This window comes from Sesamum indicum, linkage group LG11 (assembly GCF_026168435.1).
Source record: "Sesamum indicum cultivar Baizhima isolate 11 linkage group LG11, ASM2616843v1, whole genome shotgun sequence".
Classification (NCBI taxonomy): domain Eukaryota; kingdom Viridiplantae; phylum Streptophyta; class Magnoliopsida; order Lamiales; family Pedaliaceae; genus Sesamum; species Sesamum indicum.
The window spans coordinates 5,195,583-5,217,712 of NC_142667.1; the positions used below are offsets into that span (position 1 = coordinate 5,195,583).

General features: G+C 45.5%; 2 protein-coding genes across 2 annotated transcripts; both read right to left on the reverse strand.

The window, feature by feature from the left end:
• Positions 1–8,989: 8,989 nt before the first annotated feature.
• On the reverse strand, positions 8,990–11,715 carry LOC148785030 (uncharacterized). The gene is made up of 2 exons (XM_088875199.1): positions 9,731–11,715; positions 8,990–9,056 (listed from the first exon to the last, which is right to left on the reverse strand). The coding sequence occupies exons 1-2, from the start codon at positions 11,713–11,715 to the stop codon at positions 8,990–8,992; spliced, it is 2,052 nt and encodes a 683-aa protein (XP_088731325.1).
• Positions 11,716–18,878: 7,163 nt separating this feature from the next.
• Positions 18,879–20,477, reverse strand: LOC148785031 (uncharacterized). The gene is made up of 3 exons (XM_088875200.1): positions 20,124–20,477; positions 19,248–19,628; positions 18,879–19,103 (listed from the first exon to the last, which is right to left on the reverse strand). The coding sequence occupies exons 1-3, from the start codon at positions 20,475–20,477 to the stop codon at positions 18,879–18,881; spliced, it is 960 nt and encodes a 319-aa protein (XP_088731326.1).
• Between the last annotated feature and the right edge of the window lie 1,653 nt (positions 20,478–22,130).

Below are 22,130 nucleotides of genomic sequence, written 5' to 3' on the forward strand. Positions count from 1 at the left end.
CGTCGAACGCTCATCTAAGCCCACAGGGACACAAAGTCTACCCTCAGTCGGCGGAAAAACGGCCGTTTCAGCCGGCGGTAAAGGTCCCGACTTCTCGTCTTCTACACGCGCAGCTGGGTTTTCCCTTCGTCCTTTGGTGTTCTTCTTTCGCCGGCCGGGCACTGTTCCGTCTCCGTCGCACTCCGTCGGAGCCTCGCCGGCAGTCTCCCCGTCGCCGGCCGGTAGTGAGGATGATGAAGATTGAGATTTTGGGCGGTTCATTTTTGAGAGAGAAAAATTCTAGTGAGAGAATTTTTGCATTTTTGTTTTGGTCATAACATCACACTTATCCAGTCTTTTCCAGAGGTTTCGTGGCCCGGCACTACAATTGTGGCATGTGTACCATTCTCCCTACATGGGTAATGGTAATAATCCTGTATTCTAGATGCAAGTGTTAAAGTCTTCCATGGCCATTCGAATATCTCCTGATACACCACAGATTTCACTTAGGTCACGCACTGTATTGAAATCCCCTCCAACAAGCCACGGGATATCGGTACACTGCATAGCAATAGTCTCCATGGAGTTCCATAACGCCCTCCTCTCTACTAGCTCATTTGCCCCATAAATAACAGTAATAGCAATTGATTCATGAAGTGCACGGATATTAACATGACAGTGAATAAACTGTGTGCCACATTCAACCACATCAACATCAATAAAATTTTCATCCCATGCTATCCAAACCCGATTTCCAAACGATCCATAATCCACAAACCATTTCCACGGGATATCGGTACACTGCATAGCAATAGTCTCCATGGAGTTCCATAACGCCCTCCTCTCTACTAGCTCATTTGCCCCATAAATAACAGTAATAGCAATTGATTCATGAAGTGCACGGATATTAACATGACAGTGAATAAACTGTGTGCCACATTCAACCACATCAACATCAATAAAATTTTCATCCCATGCTATCCAAACCCGATTTCCAAACGATCCATAATCCACAAACCATTTCCATTGAGGTAGTTAAAAAACCTGAATATGAGATACATTATTGATACGAACACGAGTTTCAAGGAGACCGAGGAATTGTAACCTGAACTCAGCAACGATGTCTTTGACTGCTAGCTGATAATCTCTTTTGTTCAGGCCACGAACATTCCATATTGCTGCATTCAACATGGATCACTAGGCATGGGGCTGCTATGCTTAGGATCCCGAGACGACTCATCTGTCCAATAGGTGAAGTGCATCAAAAGTATTATATATAACAAGCACCTTACCCCTCTCCTCACGACTTGGCCCAGTTGCATCCCTAGGGTACTCTCGTCCCTCTCTTTGCTTTTCTACTACTGAAGCTGGTGGTGGTCTGCTCTTGTTCCGATCAGGCACTTGTGGTGGCCAGGTCGATATAGAATTAGTATCACCATCCTTGTTAGGATTGTTTTTACTCCGTTCGGGCTCGTTTCCACTTTCGGTACATATACAGTAATCGGTGGTTTAGCGTGTTTTGGTTTGTTGAGAACACACTCTTTGGCAGAGTGTCCCAATGTCATACAACTGTTGCACTTCTGGGGTAGCCATTCGTACTCAACATCTACTTTACAAGATGATTCTCCTCCATCCTCATCTGGTGTCATTATTATAATGTGCTTCGGTAAATTTGAGGTCACATCCAACATTACGCATATACGAGCGAAATCCAGTCTCGTGCATGCTCTCGTAATTGCATCCGGGTAAAGTGGTTTACCCACTCCAATGGCCACCGTACTAAGGCCTTCCTCTGTCCAAAACTCGATTGGAAGGTGTCGAAGTTTTATCCACACTGGAACCTGTGTATGCTGTAGTTTTCTTAATACCATCCCTGGTTCCCATTTTTGTAGAACAATAGGCTGTCCCTGGAATAGCCCGGCCCTCCTTCTTTTTTTTTTTTTTGGGGGTAAGTGTAATTTTCATTAAAAAGAAAGTATAGTACAACAGTGTCCCTCATTAGGCGCTTCCCTCGACAGGCCAAGGGATACGCCACAGTCTATACAAGGCACATGTGCTAATAGAGCTAGGAAGCTTAATATTGAGTATACGTTGCCGAACATCTTCTACTATTAAGTTGGCCACTACACTCGACGGCCTCTCCTCGTGCTCAAAACGTCTCAGATTTCTCTCCCTCCAAATATGGTATACACACGATCCAAGCAGGCATTGGTAGGATATATTGTTGATGTGCTTCCCACGCCATTTTCTTGCACCCCATTCAACATCACTGACCCAATCCCGATTAGGCCACTGGAATCGTATAATGCGCCGAACACTACTGAGGCATCTTCTACTAAATCTGCAGTGGAAAAACAGGTGGTTATGTGACTCCATCATGTCTTCATTGCACAGCACGCAGCACCCAAGATGGGAAAGCCATGGTTTATCCGTTGTTGCGAGCTTCTCCAGGATAGCTAGCCAAAGGATAAACAAATGTCGCGGGATCTTTAAAGAACCCGAAAGTAGTGAAATCCAACCTACTTTCGGTCCTGCTGGTATCATAGCCCGATAGAATTCCTGGGTAGTGGGTTTCCCACTCGAACCTTTCCATATAATACGATCTGTACCCCCATGGATCCGAGGCAGCACGTGTATAATCTCCACGCATTCCATGTCCGTGATCAATGGCCAGTGCCAATGACCCACACAGATAACCGAGCTTAGCATGGTAGACTCATGTAATCCCAGACTGTTGGGTCCCCGCGGAAATCTGTCAAGGAGGGGCCCAAGGTGATGCCAGGGATCCTTCCATAAGAAAAAATCACTTCCATCACCAATGCGATATTCCACCACTGAGCGTAACCAGCCTCTCAACCTCAACATTTTTCTCCATCCCCATGGTCCACGATTCTCCGGGATAGTCCATATCGAATCATCTCGTAGTCTGCCATGCCGCAGCCACTCGACCCAGATAGAAGTCCTATCACATCGGATGACTTCACAGAGCTTTTTGCACATCAATGCTCGATTAAGAGTTCCCATATCCTTAAGGCCAAGGCCTCCCTCCTCCTTTGGTTTGCAGATCTCCTTCCATGCAACTTTAGGGTATCCACTATTTCCCGTACCTCTCCACAAGAAAGCTAGCAATCGCTTCTCAATGTTATTAATGACCCCTTTTGGAAAAATAAATGCCGAAGCCCAATAGACACCCATAGCCACAAGAACAGACTTAATGATTTGTACCCTGCCGGCATATGACAGTGCCAATCCCTCCCAACCATTGATCCGTGTATCGATCTTACTCAGAAATGGTTGGCAGTCGGCGATAGATAATCGAGAAGAGATCAATGGTAGACCCAGATACCTCATCGGTAAGTGGCCTTCCTGAAACCCCAACACCGCAAGTAGCTCCTCTCGTATATTCTGGGCTGATCGGGATATGATGATGTGGCTTTTTTCAACATTGAGGCGTAACCCCGACCAATCAGCAAATCTATCTAATCCGGATTTGAAGACCCGAACAGATGTAGTATTGGCCCGGCAGAATAGGAGTAAGTCTTCAGCGAACCCTAGTTGGAAGATTCTAAGATCGTCACACTTCCAATGGAATGCGAAGTTCATGTCCTACTCGATCAGCTGTAGTATTCCCATATGTAGAACCTCCATCACAAGGACGAAGAGATATGGTGATAAGGGGTCGCCCTGTCGAAGCCCTCTAGCACCCGCAAAATATCCATGTGGCTTTCCGTTCATCCCCACCGAAAAGGAAGGTGAACTGATACACTCCTCAACCCATCGACTGAAAGTCTCTGGGAAATCGAAAAGCTGAAGCACCGATAGCAGGAAATCCCATTCGACAGTGTCATACACCTTGCGAATGTCAACTTTCAAAGCACATCTCGGTGGGAGTCGGGCCTGATTGTAACCAGTGAAGAGTTCCTGTGCTAACATAACATTATCCCCTATGCTCCGGCCTGGGACAAACGCTGCCCTCACCACGGCCCTCTTTCAATTACATCTTCCATAGCAGCTACTGATTTGAATTGGAGGAAAAAAAATCCATTATTAGTACCAGTGACCTCCTTCAAGCCTGGCCATACAGACATTGCAAACTCTTTTAAATGATGAAAATACGGCATTTTTCCTGGGAAATACCCCACCGCGGTAGCCCTCCATCGTTTAGATCCATTTCGTATAATATCCAATGTTGGGCGCACTATAACCTCTCCATTTTGTACCGTTGGAGCCACATAAGATAAGGTCTTGCGAGTTGAATTATGAAATGCATGAGCTATTTTGTCATCGATAATCGTTTCCGAACATGCATGCAACGGTATGTTTCTGACGTACAATTCCATAGGAGTGCAAGAATTAAGATTAGAATGCAGATTTTTTGTCTTCTTGTGCAGAATGATGTCATCCATGACATCAGCAGCTGATGTTGTCATTACATCAGCAGTGATGTCAGCAGTATAGGTCATGCGTGCCTCAGCAGTGATGTAAGCATCATAGGTCATGTCTGCATCATCAATGACATCATCATCTCTGTCATGCGCCACATCAGCTGCCACAGTATCTGCCATGTCATTCACCACATCATTATCTGCCATGTCATTCGCCATGTCATGCGAAATACCAACCGTCACTTGAACTCGCCGGTCGTCTTCCTCGTCAGTCGCCGGCGGCCGCAAAACCGTAGCAGAACCGGCGTAGAAACCAGGCGCTTTTGTTCGCAGATCTGCTTCAGTCCTTATCCCTCCAGATTCCGATGGTCTGCTGCTTGTTTCCGATGGCATTAGGCACCTCCAAGCCTTGCGAAGACCCCCCACTCATGGAGGTGCGGTTTCCTGCTAATTTGCCGTCGATCGGGATGACGGCATCCTTTTAAATCGCAAAGTCCATTTATTTTTCAGATCTCTAAGGGCATCAACAGTCTTCTCCTCTCCATCAGCAATCACAGCGTGAGCCAACCGCAAGAATTCGTCGAGGTAAAACGGTTCCATCTTGCGTCCGCCATTAATGGAGGAAAAAGCTCCAACAAACCCTAGTTTTGGCAGCGCGTTTAAAGAAGGCGATTCAAAGGTCAAGTTCTCACCTTTTTTTTGGGTAAGTGTAATTTTCATTAAAAAAAGAGAGAAGTATAGTACAACAATGTCCCTCATTAGGCGCTTCCCTCGACAGGCCAAGGGATATGCTACAGTCTATACAAGGCACATGTGCTAATAGAGCTAGGTAGCTTAATACTGAGTATACGTTGCCGAACATCTTCTACTATTAAGTTGGCCACTACACTCGGGGGTCTCTCCTCGAGCTCAAAACGTCTCAGGTTCCTCTCCCTCCAAATATTGTATACACACGATCCTAGCAGGCATCGGTAGGATATATTGATGATGTGCTTACCACGCCATTTTCTTGCACTCCATTCAACATCTCTGACCCAGTCCCTATTAGGCCACTGGAATCGTACAATGCGCCGAATACTACTGAGGCATCTTCTACTAAATCTGCAGTGGAAAAACAGGTGGTTATGTGACTCCACCATGTCTTCATTGCACAGCACGCAGCACCCAAGATGGGAAAGCCATGGTTTATCCGTCGTTGCTAGCTTCTCCAGGATAGCCAGCCAAAGGATAAATAAATGTCACGGGATCTTCAAAGAACCCGAAAGTAGTGAAATCCAACCTACTTTCGGTGCTGCTGGTATCATAGCCCGATAGAACTCCTGGGTAGTGGGTTTCCCACTCGAACCCTTCCATAAAATACAATCTGTACCCCCTTGGATTCGAGGCAGCACGTGTGTAATCTCCACACATTCCATGTCCGTAATCAATGGCCAGTGCCAATGGCCCTCATAGATAACCGAGCTCAACATGGTAGACTCATTCAATCCCAAACTGTTGGGTCCCCGCGGAAATCTGTCAAGGAGGGGCCCAAGGTGATGACAGCGATCCTTCCATAAGAAAAAATCACTTCCATCACCAATACGGTATTCCACCATTGAGTGTAACCAGCCTCTCAACCTCAACATTTTTCTCCATCCCCATGGTCCACGATTCTCTGGGATAGTCCATATCGAATCATCTCGTAGTCTACCATGCCGCAGCCACTCGACCCAGATAGAAGTCCTATCACATCGGATGACTTCACAGAGCTTTTTGCACATCAATGCTCGATTAAGAGTTCCCATATCCTTAAGGCCAAGGCCTCCCTCCTCCTTTGGTTTGTAGATCTCCTTCCATGCAACTTTAGGGTATCCACTATTTCCCGTACCTCTCCACAAGAAAGCTAGCAATCGCTTCTCAATGTTATTAATGACCCCTTTTGGAAAAATAAATGCCGAAGCCCAATAGACACCCATAGCCACAAGAACAGACTTAATGATTTGTACCCTGCCGGCATATGACAGTGCCAATCCCTCCCAACCATTGATCCGTGTATCGATCTTACTCAGAAATGGTTGGCAGTCGGCGATAGATAATCGAGAAGAGATCAATGGTAGACCCAGATACCTCATCGGTAAGTGGCCTTCCTGAAACCCCAACACCGCAAGTAGCTCCTCTCGTATATTCTGGGCTGATCGGGATATGATGATGTGGCTTTTTTCAACATTGAGGCGTAACCCCGACCAATCAGCAAATCTATCTAATCCGGATTTGAAGACCCGAACAGATGTAGTATTGGCCCGGCAGAATAGGAGTAAGTCTTCAGCGAACCCTAGTTGGAAGATTCTAAGATCGTCACACTTCCAATGGAATGCGAAGTTCATGTCCTACTCGATCAGCTGTAGTATTCCCATATGTAGAACCTCCATCACAAGGACGAAGAGATATGGTGATAAGGGGTCGCCCTGTCGAAGCCCTCTAGCACCCGCAAAATATCCATGTGGCTTTCCGTTCATCCCCACCGAAAAGGAAGGTGAACTGATACACTCCTCAACCCATCGACTGAAAGTCTCTGGGAAATCGAAAAGCTGAAGCACCGATAGCAGGAAATCCCATTCGACAGTGTCATACGCCTTGCGAATGTCAACTTTCAAAGCACATCTCGGTGGGAGTCGGGCCTGATTGTAACCAGTGAAGAGTTCCTGTGCTAACATAACATTATCCCCTATGCTCCGGCCTGGGACAAACGCTGCCCTCACCACGGCCCTCTTTCAATTACATCTTCCATAGCAGCTACTGCTTTGAATTGGAGGAAAAAAAATCCATTATTAGTACCAGTGACCTCCTTCAAGCCTGGCCATACAGACATTGCAAACTCTTTTAAATGATGAAAATACGGCATTTTTCCTGGGAAATACCCCACCGCGGTAGCCCTCCATCGTTTAGATCCATTTCGTATAATATCCAATGTTGGGCGCACTATAACCTCTCCATTTTGTACCGTTGGAGCCACATAAGATAAGGTCTTGCGAGTTGAATTATGAAATGCATGAGCTATTTTGTCATCGATAATCGTTTCCGAACATGCATGCAACGATATGTTTCTGACGTACAATTCCATAGGAGTGCAAGAATTAAGATTAGAATGCAGATTTTTTGTCTTCTTGTGCAGAATGATGTCATCCATGACATCAGCAGCTGATGTTGTCATTACATCAGCAGTGATGTCAGCAGTATAGGTCATGCGTGCCTCAGCAGTGATGTAAGCATCATAGGTCATGTCTGCATCATCAATGACATCATCATCTCTGTCATGCGCCACATCAGCTGCCACAGTATCTGCCATGTCATTCACCACATCATTATCTGCCATGTCATTCGCCATGTCATGCGAAATACCAACCGTCACTTGAACTCGCCGGTCGTCTTCCTCGTCAGTCGCCGGCGGCCGCAAAACCGTAGCAGAACCGGCGTAGAAACCAGGCGCTTTTGTTCGCAGATCTGCTTCAGTCCTTATCCCTCCAGATTCCGATGGTCTGCTGCTTGTTTCCGATGGCATTAGGCACCTCCAAGCCTTGCGAAGACCCCCCACTCATGGAGGTGCGGTTTCCTGCTAATTTGCCGTCGATCGGGATGACGGCATCCTTTTAAATCGCAAAGTCCATTTATTTTTCAGATCTCTAAGGGCATCAACAGTCTTCTCCTCTCCATCAGCAATCACAGCGTGAGCCAACCGCAAGAATTCGTCGAGGTAAAACGGTTCCATCTTGCGTCCGCCATTAATGGAGGAAAAAGCTCCAACAAACCCTAGTTTTGGCAGCGCGTTTAAAGAAGGCGATTCAGAGGTCAAGTTCTCACCTTTTTTTTGGGTAAGTGTAATTTTCATTAAAAAAAGAGAGAAGTATAGTACAACAATGTCCCTCATTAGGCGCTTCCCTCGACAGGCCAAGGGATATGCTACAGTCTATCCAAGGCACATGTGCTAATAGAGCTAGGTAGCTTAATACTGAGTATACGTTGCCGAACATCTTCTACTATTAAGTTGGCCACTACACTCGGGGGTCTCTCCTCGAGCTCAAAACGTCTCAGGTTCCTCTCCCTCCAAATATTGTATACACACGATCCTAGCAGGCATCGGTAGGATATATTGATGATGTGCTTCCCACGCCATTTTCTTGCACTCCATTCAACATCTCTGACCCAGTCCCTATTAGGCCACTGGAATCGTACAATGCGCCGAATACTACTGAGGCATCTTCTACTAAATCTGCAGTGGAGAAACAGGTGGTTATGTGACTCCACCATGTCTTCATTGCACAGCACGCAGCACCCAAGATGGGAAAGCCATGGTTTATCCGTCGTTGCTAGCTTCTCCAGGATAGCCAGCCAAAGGATAAATAAATGTCACGGGATCTTCAAAGAACCCGAAAGTAGTGAAATCCAACCTACTTTCGGTGCTGCTGGTATCATAGCCCGATAGAACTCCTGGGTAGTGGGTTTCCCACTCGAACCCTTCCATAAAATACAATCTGTACCCCCTTGGATTCGAGGCAGCACGTGTGTAATCTCCACACATTCCATGTCCGTAATCAATGGCCAGTGCCAATGGCCCTCATAGATAACCGAGCTCAACATGGTAGACTCATTCAATCCCAAACTGTTGGGTCCCCGCGGAAATCTGTCAAGGAGGGGCCCAAGGTGATGACAGCGATCCTTCCATAAGAAAAAATCACTTCCATCACCAATACGGTATTCCACCATTGAGTGTAACCAGCCTCTCAACCTCAACATTTTTCTCCATCCCCATGGTCCACGATTCTCTGGGATAGTCCATATCGAATCATCTCGTAGTCTGCCATGCCGCAGCCACTCGACCCAGATAGAAGTCCTATCACATCGGATGACTTCACAGAGCTTTTTGCACATCAATGCTCGATTAAGAGTTCCCATATCCTTAAAGGCCAAGGCCTCCCTCCTTTGGTTTGCAGATCTCCTTCCATGCAACTTTAGGGTATCCACTATTTCCCGTACCTCTCCATAAGAAAGCTCGCAATCGTTTCTCAATGTCTTTAATGACCCCTTTTGGCAAAATAAATGCTCAAGCCCAATAGACACCCATAGCCACAAGAACAGACTTGATGATTTGTACCCTACCGGCATATGATAGTGCCAATTCCTCCCAACCATTGATACGTGTATCGATCTTACTCAGTAATGGTTGGCAGTCGGCGATAGATAATCGAGAAGAGATCAATGGTAGACCCAAATACCTCATCGGTAAGTGGCCTTCCTGAAACCCCAATATCGCAAGTAGCTCCTCTCGTACATTCTGGGCTGATCGGGATATGATGATGTGGCTTTTTTCAACATTGAGGCGCAACCCCGACCAATCAGCAAATCTATCTAATCCGGACTTGAAGACCCGAACAGATTCAGTATTGGCCCGGCAGAATAGGAGTAAGTCATCAGCGAACCCCAATTGGAAGATTCTAAGATCGTCACACTTCCAATGGAATGCGAAGTTCATGTCCTGCTCGATCAGCTGTAGTATTCCCATGTGTAGGACCTCCATCACAAGGACGAAGAGATATGGCGATAAGGGGTCGCCCTGCCGAAGCCCTCTGGCACCCGCAAAATATCCATGTGGCTTTCCGTTCATCCCCACCGAAAAGGAAGGTGAGCTGATACACTCCTCAACCCATCGTCTGAAAATCTCTGGGAAACCGAATAGCTGAAGCAGCGATAGCAAGAAATCCCACTCGACAGTGTCATACGCCTTCCGAATATCAACTTTCAAAGCACATCTCGGTGGGAGTCGGGCCTGATTGTAACCAGTGAAGAGTTCCTGTGCTAACATAACATTGTCCCCTATGCTCCGGCCAGGGACAAACGCTGCCTGGCAGGGGCTGATAATCTTGTCCAATATCACACTCAATTTTTGGACAATAAGTTTTGCAATGATTTTATAAAGTACGTTACAGCAAGAGATTGGGCGAAAATCTGCAACAGATGTGGGAGAGTGTACCTTGGGGATAACCGTCAATATTGTGCTATTAATCTGCTTAAGAAGCTTCCCCGTAGAGAAGAACTCCAGTACTGCCTTCATTATCTCCTGTCCCACCACCGGCCAGGCGTTTTTATAGAATCCTGATGAATACCCATCAGGTCCAGGTGCTCTATCTTCGCCGATGTCAAAAACAGCTTTTTTGATATCCTCTGCACTGAACGGTTCAAGTAGGTGGCCTGCCTCCTCAGTTGTTATGATATGCCTCGCCCAAGGCCGAAGAAACCGAAGGTCCATCACCCTCTGACGCCTGTCTCCCCCTAGTAAGGATTGATAATAGGAGATAAATTCATGTATGAATGCATTTGGTTCCGTAATTGTAATTCCTTGGGCATCATTAATTTGCAAGATTCGTCTAGCTGTCCTTCTTTGGGCAATTTTACGAAAGAACACTCTGGAGCACTGGTCACCACCCTTCATCCATTCCATCTTTGCCCTCTGCTGCAGCACGATCCTCTCCAATTCGGCCGCCTTTGCATACACAAGCCGACTACAGTGCTCCAACAGAAGAATAAGCTCATCCTGTCTGTGCGAGCTTACCAACACTTGGGCCTGCTCCAGGAATCCCCTTGCCAACTCAACATTGTGAGAAAGATCCCCTTTATTTCTCCTCTGTTCTCGAAAAATAGGTTTGAGTGCCTTGAGTTTGCGGGTGACTAAGAACATAGGCACTCCCACTATTTGTTGCTGCCATATACTCTGCACGCTAGGAATAAAATCTGGTGAGAGAGTAAGGAAGTTGTCAAACCGGAACATACCTCCAAATCGCTGCTGATTATCCCCATTAACTACCATCGGCGAGTGATCCGATGTCCGTGGGGTGAGGCATTGGTAGAATACTGATGGAAACCGCAAAGTCCATGTATCATTGGTTAGCATACGATCAAGTCGCTTGCACAAGTTGCGAGGGCTAGCACTACGATTATGCCATGTGTACCATTCACCCTGCATCGGTAATGGCAAAAGCGCAGTATTCTGTAAGCACATATTAAATTCCTCCATCGCCACTCTTATATCTCCTGACATACCACAGACCTCACTGAGATCCCTGACTACATTGAAGTCACCTCCAACCAGCCAGGGAGTATTAATGCATTGGACAACTAAAGATTCTAGAGAGGCCCATAATTCTCGCCTATCAGAGACCTCAGTAGCACCATACACAATAGTAATATCAACATACTCTTGTAATGCTCTAATAGTGGCACGGCAGTGTATAAACTGGTTTCCCACCTCAATAATATCCACATCAGTATAATTATAATCCCAAGCAATCCATATCCGATTTCCAATATTGTCATAATCCATAAACCATTTCCAATGAGGTATAAAAAATGATTGAATACTAGCACAGTTATTAATGCGAACACGTGTTTCCAGGAGACCAATAAAGTGTAACCTGAACTCAGCAATGATATCCTTGACCGCTAGCTGATGATCCCTCTTGTTTAGGCCACGTACGTTCCATATGACAAGGTTTAACATGGGTCCCCAGGTACGGTGTTGCTTCGCTTAGGACCTCTTGATGAACTTCTGCCCTATCTAGTAATTGTAGCGCAGTCGAAAGAGTTATACGTAACGATATCTTTACCTCTCTCTTCCCGACTAGGTCCCGCTTCAGTTGGACAGGTACCACGGTCTTCTGTCTGCTTCTCCACAGTGTGACTCTTGTTCTTTCAGTCACCATTGGGCCTCGCAGTGCTCCCACTTTGGGTACATACACATTAACCGGTGGCTTGATAGATTTGGGTTTGTTGACAGTGCACTCCTTGGCTGAGTGTCCCAATGTCATACAGCTGGTGCACCTCGGGGGTAGCCATTCATACTCCACATCAATTTTGCACGGTAATTCTCCTCCTTCCTCATCCGGTGTCATAATAATAATGTGCTTTGGCATTTTCGAATTCACATCCAGCATAACGCATACACGAGCGAAATCCAGTCTCGTGCATGCTCTCGTGATCGCATCCGGGTATAAAGGTTTACCCACTCCACTAGCCACTATGCTGAGTCCCTCCTCCGTCCACAACTCCACCGGAAGGTGGCGCAATTTGATCCAGACAGGAACCTGCGTATGTTTAAGTTTCCTCAGAACCATTCCCGGCTCCCATTTTTTAAGAACAATAGGCTGAAACAACCACGACCCTCCTTCAATAATATCTTCCATATCTGCAACTGACTTAAACTGGAAGAAAAAGAAACCGCTCTTAAACCCGGCCAAACTGATACCTCGTATTCCTTCAAATGGTGAAAGTATGGGCATTTCCACAAAAAATATCCGACCGCGGTAGTTTTCCATCGTTTAGACCCGTTTCGGATAGTGTCTAAAGTCGGTCTCACAATCACCTCTCCATTTTGTAGAGTTGGAGCAATGAACTTGAGGGTCTTTCGCGTTGAGTGGTTAAATGCATGCGCAATTTTATCATCAATAATTGGTTCGGGGTATGCATTCAACGGAATGTTACCCACGTACAATCCCGTTTGGACTGGAGCAACAAAAGATTTTTCGTTCGCCATGTTACACTCCACGTTCACTGTCATTGTGGTGTCAAAAAGCTGTTTTTTTCCTACATCCTTGATGACATCAGCAGCAGCATCACTGATGACATCAGCAGCAGCATCACTGATGACATCAGCAGCAGCATCACTGATGACATCAGCAGCAGCATCAATGCTTACATCAGCCCTACTGTCATCACTCCCATTGCTGACATCAGCCCTAGCGATGCTGATGTCAGCAGAATGTCCATCCAACCTTTGCGCCAAGTCATTGTCATCTGCCAAGTCAGCCGCTGAGTTGAGCTCCACGTCATCTTCCACGTCCCCAAAACCAAGCGCCACCTCACTGCCACCATCCACGTCACTCGTCGGCAAAACCGCCGGAAAACGCGTTAGTATCGTCTCAGTTCACCGGAGGGGGTTTCCAACAACTTTCTTCGCCGGTTGTGGAGGTTCCTTCATCATCAGACCGTCGGAAACCGCTGCTACTGTCATCGGACTCCTTCCAAGTTGCAGCCCATCGATGTCCGTCGTCTTCTCCATCGTAGTCATCGGTAGGAGACTCCAGTAGGCCTGGCGTTTCGTACGAGCCGGTGGTAAATCAGTTACAGTCGTCATTGGCATCATCTTCTCCGGCGGAAAGCATCGCAACATGGAAACTTTGCCAAATAGCATTTCCCATTTTAATCGAAGTTCCTCAAGGGCTGCCATTGATTCATGGTCATTTTTATCGATCACCTTGTGTGCAAGTCGAAGGAACTCAGCGATATTGAACGAAGATTCAATCGTTCGCTTAGATTTGCGCCGCCAAACCCTCGAATAGGTCGGCGCACTAGATCCTCGTCTTCTACGTCCAAGTTTTGATCTTTTTCGATGGGCATTACTCCTTCACCCTCGCCATTCATTCGGTTGTCGTCTGCCATAGCCACAACCGCCATATCAGTGGGCGTCGCTTCGTCTTCCTCAGGCGACTTTTTGGATTCCATGGCTGCGCGAAACCCTAGTTTTGAGCGGGATGAACCAGCTGCAAAAACTCCAATTTTTCCATCAATGGGTCTTCCCTTACCATCTCCATTATCAAATCTGAAGCCCGTAGATGACGCCTCGTCGGATTCCGCCTCCAACCGGCCACCCGTTTTCTCAAAATCTGCGGCTAACGATAGCGGCTCTCCTTGAAACACGACCATGGCAACCTCCCCATGTTGCTCGCCATCCTACTCCACGTCACAGCCGTCCGCCGATGTGTCGCCGCCGCCTCCCAGGTCGCCGGCCGGCGAGGAGTGGGTAGTGGTGATGTTAGTGTGTGTTTTGTTATGTGTGTTAGTGTGTGAGAGAGAAGAGAGAGAATTTTTAGGCTCCATAGAGAGAGAGAAGTTCTCACCTTTATCGTTTAGGATCCTTGCTACCTTCTCCACAGAGACGTGGATGCCATCATCGGCCGAAAAATCGCGAGTTTCCAGTGATTTTTGGTTGCGCGTCCCTTCATCTTCTCGAAACCCTAAAAATGGCTATTGCATCTCCTCCACCATTTCAGGTCTCAAATCACTTCCAAACGCCATATAATCATCACCATTCACTCCCCCATCGCTGGTCGACCCTGTAGTCACTAAAAAACTATGTTTTCCGGCCAAAAAAACCCGTACCCGTCTCTTTGTCTTCCACGCTGGAAAATCGCCTCCTTTGACCGGCCGGCCAGTCCACCGTCGTCCCCATCAGTCGACGTATCACCATCATCTTCCACCTCGCCGACATCGTCCATGGGGGAAGGGTCATGAGTGTGTGAGAATTGTAGTGTGCTAGTGTGTGTGAGAGAAGAGAGAGAATTTTTAGTGAGAGAATTTTTGTTGTCCATTTTTAGAGAGAATGAGGCACTTTTACAGTTAGAGCACTGCTGCCGACTAGTTTATGCAAAAGCGGTAAAACTGGAACAAATCATGTTGCAATAGAGAGCCAAAATGCAGTGGATGAAGGAAGGTGACCAATGCACCCGAATTTTCTTTCGTAAAATTGCCCAGAGAAGAGTGGCGAGGAGGATATTGCAGATCAATGATGATTATGGGACAAGCCACACAGAACTAGGAGAGATCATCAATGAATTTGTCCATTACTACCAAAACCTCTTGGGCGGTAACAGAAGACAGATTCTTATAGATATTGGATTTCTCAGACCGTGGGCTAGACATATTCTTTCTAATGAAGAGGCTAGCCATCTTATTTCGGTTTTCACTCCGGATGATGTGAAGCAAGCAGTTTTTGATATAGCAGAAGACAAGGCACCGGGACCTGATGGGTATTCATCTGGCTTCTTTAAAGCAGCATGGCCAGTGGTGGGACAGGAAGTTATAAAGGCGGTACTAGACTTCTTTAGTACCGGCAAATTACTCAAGCAAGTCAACTCCATAATTTTGGCTCTAATCCCAAAGGTACACACTCCTATGACTGTTGGAGATTTTAGACCAATTTCGTGCTGTAATGTGTTATACAAAATTATTGCAAAATTACTTGTCTAACGGTTAAGTGTGGTTCTGGACAAGTTAATCAGTCCCTGTCAGGGAGCGTTTATTCCAGGGCGTAGCATTGGGGACAATATTTTATTGGCACAGGAATTGTTCACAGGCTATAATCAGATAAGGCTACCACCTCGTTGTGCTCTGAAAGTTGATATTAGGAAGGCCTACGATACGGTGGAGTGGGACTTCCTACTTGCAGTCTTGCAATTATTTGGCTTCCCACAAACATTCACAAAGTGGATTGAAGAGTGTGTAACGACGGCCTCATTCTCAATTGGGCTTAATGGAAACCCTCACGGTTTCTTTGTAGGAGCATGTGGATTAAGACAGGGAGACCCACTATCCCCCTATCTTTTTGTCCTCGTTATAGAAGTTTTGCGTTTGGGATTTTTGCAACTCATCGAGTAGGATATGCAATTCACTTACCATTGGAAATGTGAGCCGGCTAAAGTATTCCAGCTGGGATTCGCTGATGACCTCCTGCTTTTCTGTAGAGCTGACTTGGATTCTCTCAGAGTCCTCAAGATGGGATTGGATCGATTTGCAGAATGGTCTGGACTTCGGCTGAACGTACAAAAAAGCCATGTCATTATCTCCCGATCAGCGCAAGGATGGAAGGATCAGATCTTAGCAGCTATGGGTTTCCAGGAGGGCCACCTACCAATGAGGTACTTGGGAATCCCTCTTCTATCTTCCAGATTGTCTATATCCGATTGTCAGCCACTTTTATTGAAAATTGATGCACACATTCAAGGCTGGGAGGGGATTTCATTATCATATGCGGGACGCGTACAAATCATTAAATCCGTACTAACAGCAATGAGCATATACTGGGCATCTGCATTCATATTACCAAAGGCTATTATTAAATAAATTGAGAAACGACTCAGAAATTTTCTGTGGAAAGGCACTTATACTTCGGGATACGCCAAGGTAGCGTGGAAGGATGTGTGCAAACCGATTATGGAAGGAGGCCAAGGAATTAAGGATATCGGTATACTTAATCGCGCCTTAATGGCAAAGAAGCTTTGTGATGTTATCAGATGTGACCAAACATCTATATGGGTTGAGTGGTTGAAGCATGGAAGACTGCGCGATAACTCAATTTGGACAATTAACGAGAAGGGAGGATCATGGGGATGGCAAAAACTGCTTCGACTCCGAAGTTCCATCCTACCTATGACGGAGTTTCTCATTGGGGATGGACGAACATTCTTCTTGTGGAAGGACCCATGGCACCACTTGGGCCCCCTAATTGCTAGATTCCCACGAGGACCAAGTCTTTTGGGACTTGATGAAGCCGCCAAACTTCAAGTAGTTATTGATGAGGGGCAATGGCAGTGGCCTTTTATAACTGATTTGGAATGTATGGAGATCATTCACACATTACCTCAGATTCACGGAGGGGACGACAGGATCAACTGGAGATTCCCAGAGGGACGACTCACCACACAATCACTATACAGACTTTTCTGCCCACCTGGACCAAAAGTAGGATGGTCTTCACTACTTTCAGGTTCATTGAAGATCCCCAGACATAATTTCATCCTTTGGTTTGCAATTCAGGAGAAGCTACCGACTACCGATAAAGCTTGGATGACCCACTTAGGTGGATGTATCCTTTGTGATGAGGGTACAGCGGAGACACACACTCACATGTTCTTTCGATGTCAATATAGTAGAAGATGCCTTGCAACTGTACGCCAACATGTTCGATTCTCTTGGCCCAATCGCGAGTGGAAAAGAGACGTGGAATGGGCATCGAGGAAGTGGAGGGGAAAGCATATTGTTAATATTGCTTATCGAGCCTTACTTAGTGCATGCATATACCACATTTGGCGAGAGAGGAACCTGAGACGCTTTGAACACACCCAACGGCCGGAACGTGTATTAGCTACCTGCATAGTTTATGACGTTAGACAGAGAATACTTAGTATTAATCTATCATGTTCTATTAGCACATGTGCGCTCTATAGACTTTGGCGTATCACTTGGTCTGTTGAGGGAGACACCACTTGATTGTTGTACTATACCCCTTTTTCTTTAATGAAACTTACCTTTACCCGAAAAAAAAAAACCATGCATAACAGCTAAATTTTAAGCATTTCAGAATTCGACGAAACTTGACCCAAACGTAGGTCTAGATCGAAGAATTTGTGTGTTAAATTTTCTAAGCGTAATAATAACTACAAGTTAGTATAAAAGGGAAACAAACTTGTTTTAATAAAATCGTGCAAAACAACTAAATTTTATACGTTCTCAGAATTCGATGAAACTTGACCCAGTCGCAAGTCTAGACCCAAGCATTTGTGTTGTAAATTTGCTAAGCGTAATAATAACTACAAGTTAGTATAAAATGGAAACAAACTTGCTTTAATAAAACCGTGCAAAACAGCTAAATTTTGAACGTTCTCAGAATTCGACAAAACATGACCCAAACGTAGATCTAGACCCAAGCATTTGTGTTATTCATTTGCTAAGCGTAATAATAACTACAAATTAGTATAAAAGGGAAACAAACTTTTTTTCGGTAATGGTAAATTTCTTTTTTTTTTGGGTAAAGGTAAGTTTCATTAAAGAAAAAGGAGTATAGTACAACAATCAAGTGGTGTCTCCCTCGACAGACCAAGGGATACGCCAAAGTCTATAGAGCGCATATGTGCTAATTGAACATGATAGATTAATACTAAGTATTCTCTGTCTAACATCATCAACTATGCAGGTAGCTAATACACGTTCCGGCCGTTGGGTGTGTTCAAAGCGTCTCAGGTTCCTCTCTCGCCAAATGTGGTATATGCATGCACTAAGTAAGGCTCGATAAGCAATATTAACGATATGCTTTCCCCTCCACTTCCTCGAAGCCCATTCCACGTCTCTTTTCCACTCGCGATTGGGCCAAGAGAATCGAACATGTTGGCGTACAGCTGCAAGGCATCTTCTACTATATTGACATCGGAAGAACATGTGAGTGTGTGTCTCTGCTGTACCCTCATCACAAAGGATACATCCACCTAAGTGGGTCATCCAAGCTTTATCGGTAGTCGGTAGCTTCTCCTGAATTGCTAACCAAAGGATGAAATTATGTCTGGGGATCTTCAATGTACCTGAAAGTAGTGAAGACCATCCTACTTTTGGTCCAGGTGGGCAGAAAAGTCTGTATAGTGATTGTGTGGTGAGTCGTCCCTCTGGGAATCTCCAGTTGATCCTGTCTTCCCCTCCGTGAATCTGAGGTAATGTGTAAATGATCTCCATACATTCCAAATCAGTTATAAAAGGCCACTGCCATTGTCCCTCATCAATAACTACTTGAAGTTTGGCGGATTCATCAAGTCCCAAAAGACTTGGTCCTCGTGGGAATCTAGCAATAAGGGGGCCCAAGTGGTGCCACGGATCCTTCCACAAGAAGAATGTCCGTCCCTCCCCAATGAGAAACTCCGTCATAGGTAGTATGGAACTTCGGAGTCAAAGCAGTTTTCGCCATCCCCATGATCCTCCCTTCTCGTTAATTGCCCAAATTGAGTTATCGCGCAGTCTTCCATGCTTCAACCACTCAACCCATATAGATGTTCGGTCGCATCTGATAACATCACAAAGCTTCTTTGCCATTAAGGCGCGGTTAAGTATATCGATATCCTTAATTCCTTGGCCTCCTTCCACAATTGGTTTGCACACATCCTTCCACGCTACCTTGGCGTATCCCGATGTATAAGTGCTTTTCCACAGAAAATTTCTGAGTCGTTTCTCAATTTGTTTAATAATAGCCTTTGGTAATATGAATGCAGATGCCCAGTATATGCTCATTGCTGATAGTACGGATTTAATGATTTGTACGCGTCCCGCATATGATAATGAAATCCCGTCCCAGCCTTTAATACGAGCATCAATTTTCAATAAAAGTGGCTGACAATCGGCTATAGACAATCTGGAAGATAGAAGAGGGATTCCAAAGTACTTCATTGGTAGGTGGCCCTCCTGGAACCCAATAGCTGCTAAGATCTGATCCGTCCATCCTTGCGCTGATCGGGATATAATGACATGGCTTTTTTGTACGTTCAGCCGAAGTCCAGACCATTCTGCAAATCGATCCAATCCCATCTTGAGGACTCTGAGAGAGTCCAAGTCAGCTCTACAGAAAAGCAGGAGGTCATCAGCGAATCCCAGCAGGAATACTTTGGCCGACTCACATTTCCAATGGTAAGTGAATTGCATATCCTGCTCGATGAGTTGCAAAAATCCCAAATGCAATACTTCCATAACGAGAAGAAAAAGATAGGGGGATAGTGGGTCTCCCTGTCTTAATCCACGTGCTCCTGCAAGGAAACCGTGAGGGTTTCCATTAAGCCCAATTGAGAATGAGGCCGTCGTTACACACTCCTCAATCCACTTTGTGAATGTTCGTGGGAAGCCAAACAATTGCAAGACTGCAAGTAGGAAGTCCCACTCCACCGTATCGTAGGCCTTCCTAATATCAACTTTTAGAGCACACCGAGGTGGTAGCTTCATCTGATTGTAGCCTGTGAACAATTCCTGTGCCAATAAAATATTGTCCCCAATGCTACGCCCTGGAATAAACGCTCCCTGACAGGGACTGATTAACTTGTCCAGAACCACACTTAACCGTTGGATAAGTAATTTTGCAATAATTTTGTATAACACATTACAACACGAAATTGTTCTATAATCTCCAACAGTCATAGGAGTGTGTACCTTTGGGATTAGAGCCAAAATTGTGGAGTTGACTTGCTTGAGTAATTTGCCAGTTTTAAAGAAGTCTAGTACCGCCTTTGTAACTTCTTGTCCCACCACTTGCCATGCTGCTTTAAAGAAGCCAGATGAATAACCATCAGGCCCCGGTGCCTTGTCTTCTGCTATATCAAAAACCGCTTGCTTCACATCATCCGGAGTGAAAATCGAAATAAGATGGCTAGCCTCTTCATTAGAAAGAATATGCCTAGCCCACGGTTTGAGAAATCCAATATCTATAAGTATCTGTCTTCTGTTACCGCCCAAGAGGTTTTGGTAGTAATGGACAAATTCATTGATGATCTCTCCTGGTTCCATAATCATCATTGATCTGCAATATCCTCCGCGCCACTCTTCTCTGGGCAATTTTACGAAAGAAAATTCGGGTGCATTGGTCACCTTCCTTCATCCACTGTATTTTGGCTCTCTGTTGCAACATGATTTGTTCCAGTTTTACCGCTTTTGCATAAACCAGTCGGCAGCAGTGTTCTAGCTGTAAAAGTGCTTCATTCTGTCTATCATTGCTCACCAGCTGTTGCGCCTCATCAAGAAATCCTTTGGCTAATTGAACATTGAGTGTTAAATCCCCCTTCTTTCTCCTTTGTTCCCTGAAGACCGGCTTTAGTGCTTTAAGTTTACGTATTACCGCAAACATAGGAACCCCAATAATAGAATATTGCCAAATATTCTGCACACTGGGGATAAATTCAGGTGAGTGTGTTAGGTAGTTGTCAAATCGAAACAAACCTCCGCCTGTTTGTTGATGATGTTGCATATCCCCATGTATTACAAGTGGCGAGTGGTCAGAAGTCCGCGGCAATAGGCTATGATAACACGAGGAAGGAAATCTCGCAAGCCATCTATCATTAATGAGGATCCGATCCAATCTCTTCCATAGACTCCGAGAGCTCGTACTACAATTATGCCAAGTATACCATTCACCCTGCATGGGAATGGTATTAACCCGGCCTCCTAGATAGCAGCATTGAATTCTTCCATGGCCGTCCTTATATCACCAGAAACTCCACACACTTCATTCATTTCTCGAACTGCATTGAAATCCCCCCCCCCACCAGCCAAGGATCATCCCTTTGCTCCCGAGCCAATGTTTCCAAAGTATTCCATAAACTCCTACGGTCAATCATCTCAGAGGCACCATAAACAACGGTGATAGTGAGGGATTCACTATCAGCCCTATTAGTGACGCGACAATGCACAAATTGATTCCCCAATTCAAGAATATGAACATCAACAACATCGTCATCCCATGTTACCTAAATACGGTTACCCACAAACACATAATCAACAAACCATTTCCAATGAGGGAGCAAAAATGACTGAATATGCATAATATTGTTAGAATGAACACGAGTTTCTAATATGCCCATAAAATGTAACCTGTGTTCCGAGACGAGGTCCTTAACTGCGAGCTGATGGTCTCTCTTATTCAGCCCCCGGACATTCCACACCGCGGTTCAACATGGATTATTACTAGAGGGGTTGCATGTGTTAGGACCCCTAGTAATCTCTTCTGCATCGTCAATTAGATTCAAAGTATAATATGGATTATAAATAATCACTTCCTTACCCTTCTCCTTGTGATATGAGGGTTCACATTCATCGTGTTCAACACTTTTATCTCCTCTAGTGGCATCATTCACCTCAACCATGGTCTCGCGTTTCTTTTGCCTTTCCTTGGGGGCTGGTGGTTGCAGGACGTTTGTTTTTGGTACATACACTTTTACTGGGGGCTTTGTTTGTTTCTGAGGTTTAGTCGATGTACACTCCTTCACCGAGTGTCCCAATGTCATGCATCCTGTGCATTTAGGTGGAAGCCATTCATACTCGATATCAATCTTGCATGGGGTTTCCCCGCCATCTTCATCTGGTGTCATTATAACAATATGATTTTGTATTTTCTGAGTAACGTCAATCATCACGCATACACGAGCGAAATCCAGTCTCGTGCAT

Bases quoted from the DNA above. Each gene is read 5' to 3' on its own strand.
- LOC148785031 (XM_088875200.1), bottom strand. From the start codon at position 20,477: ATGGAACCAGGAGAGATCATCAATGAATTTGTCCATTACTACCAAAAC. The intron at 19,629-20,123 runs GTACACACTCCT...CTCATCGAGCAG, and splicing joins TTTTGGCTCTAATCCCAAAG to GATATGCAATTCACTTACCA. The intron at 19,104-19,247 runs GTACAAATCATT...GGATACGCCAAG, and splicing joins CATTATCATATGCGGGACGC to GTAGCGTGGAAGGATGTGTG.
- LOC148785030 (XM_088875199.1), bottom strand. From the start codon at position 11,715: ATGGATTATGACAATATTGGAAATCGGATATGGATTGCTTGGGATTAT. The intron at 9,057-9,730 runs GTCGGGGTTGCG...TTCTTATGGAAG, and splicing joins TTAGATAGATTTGCTGATTG to GATCGCTGTCATCACCTTGG.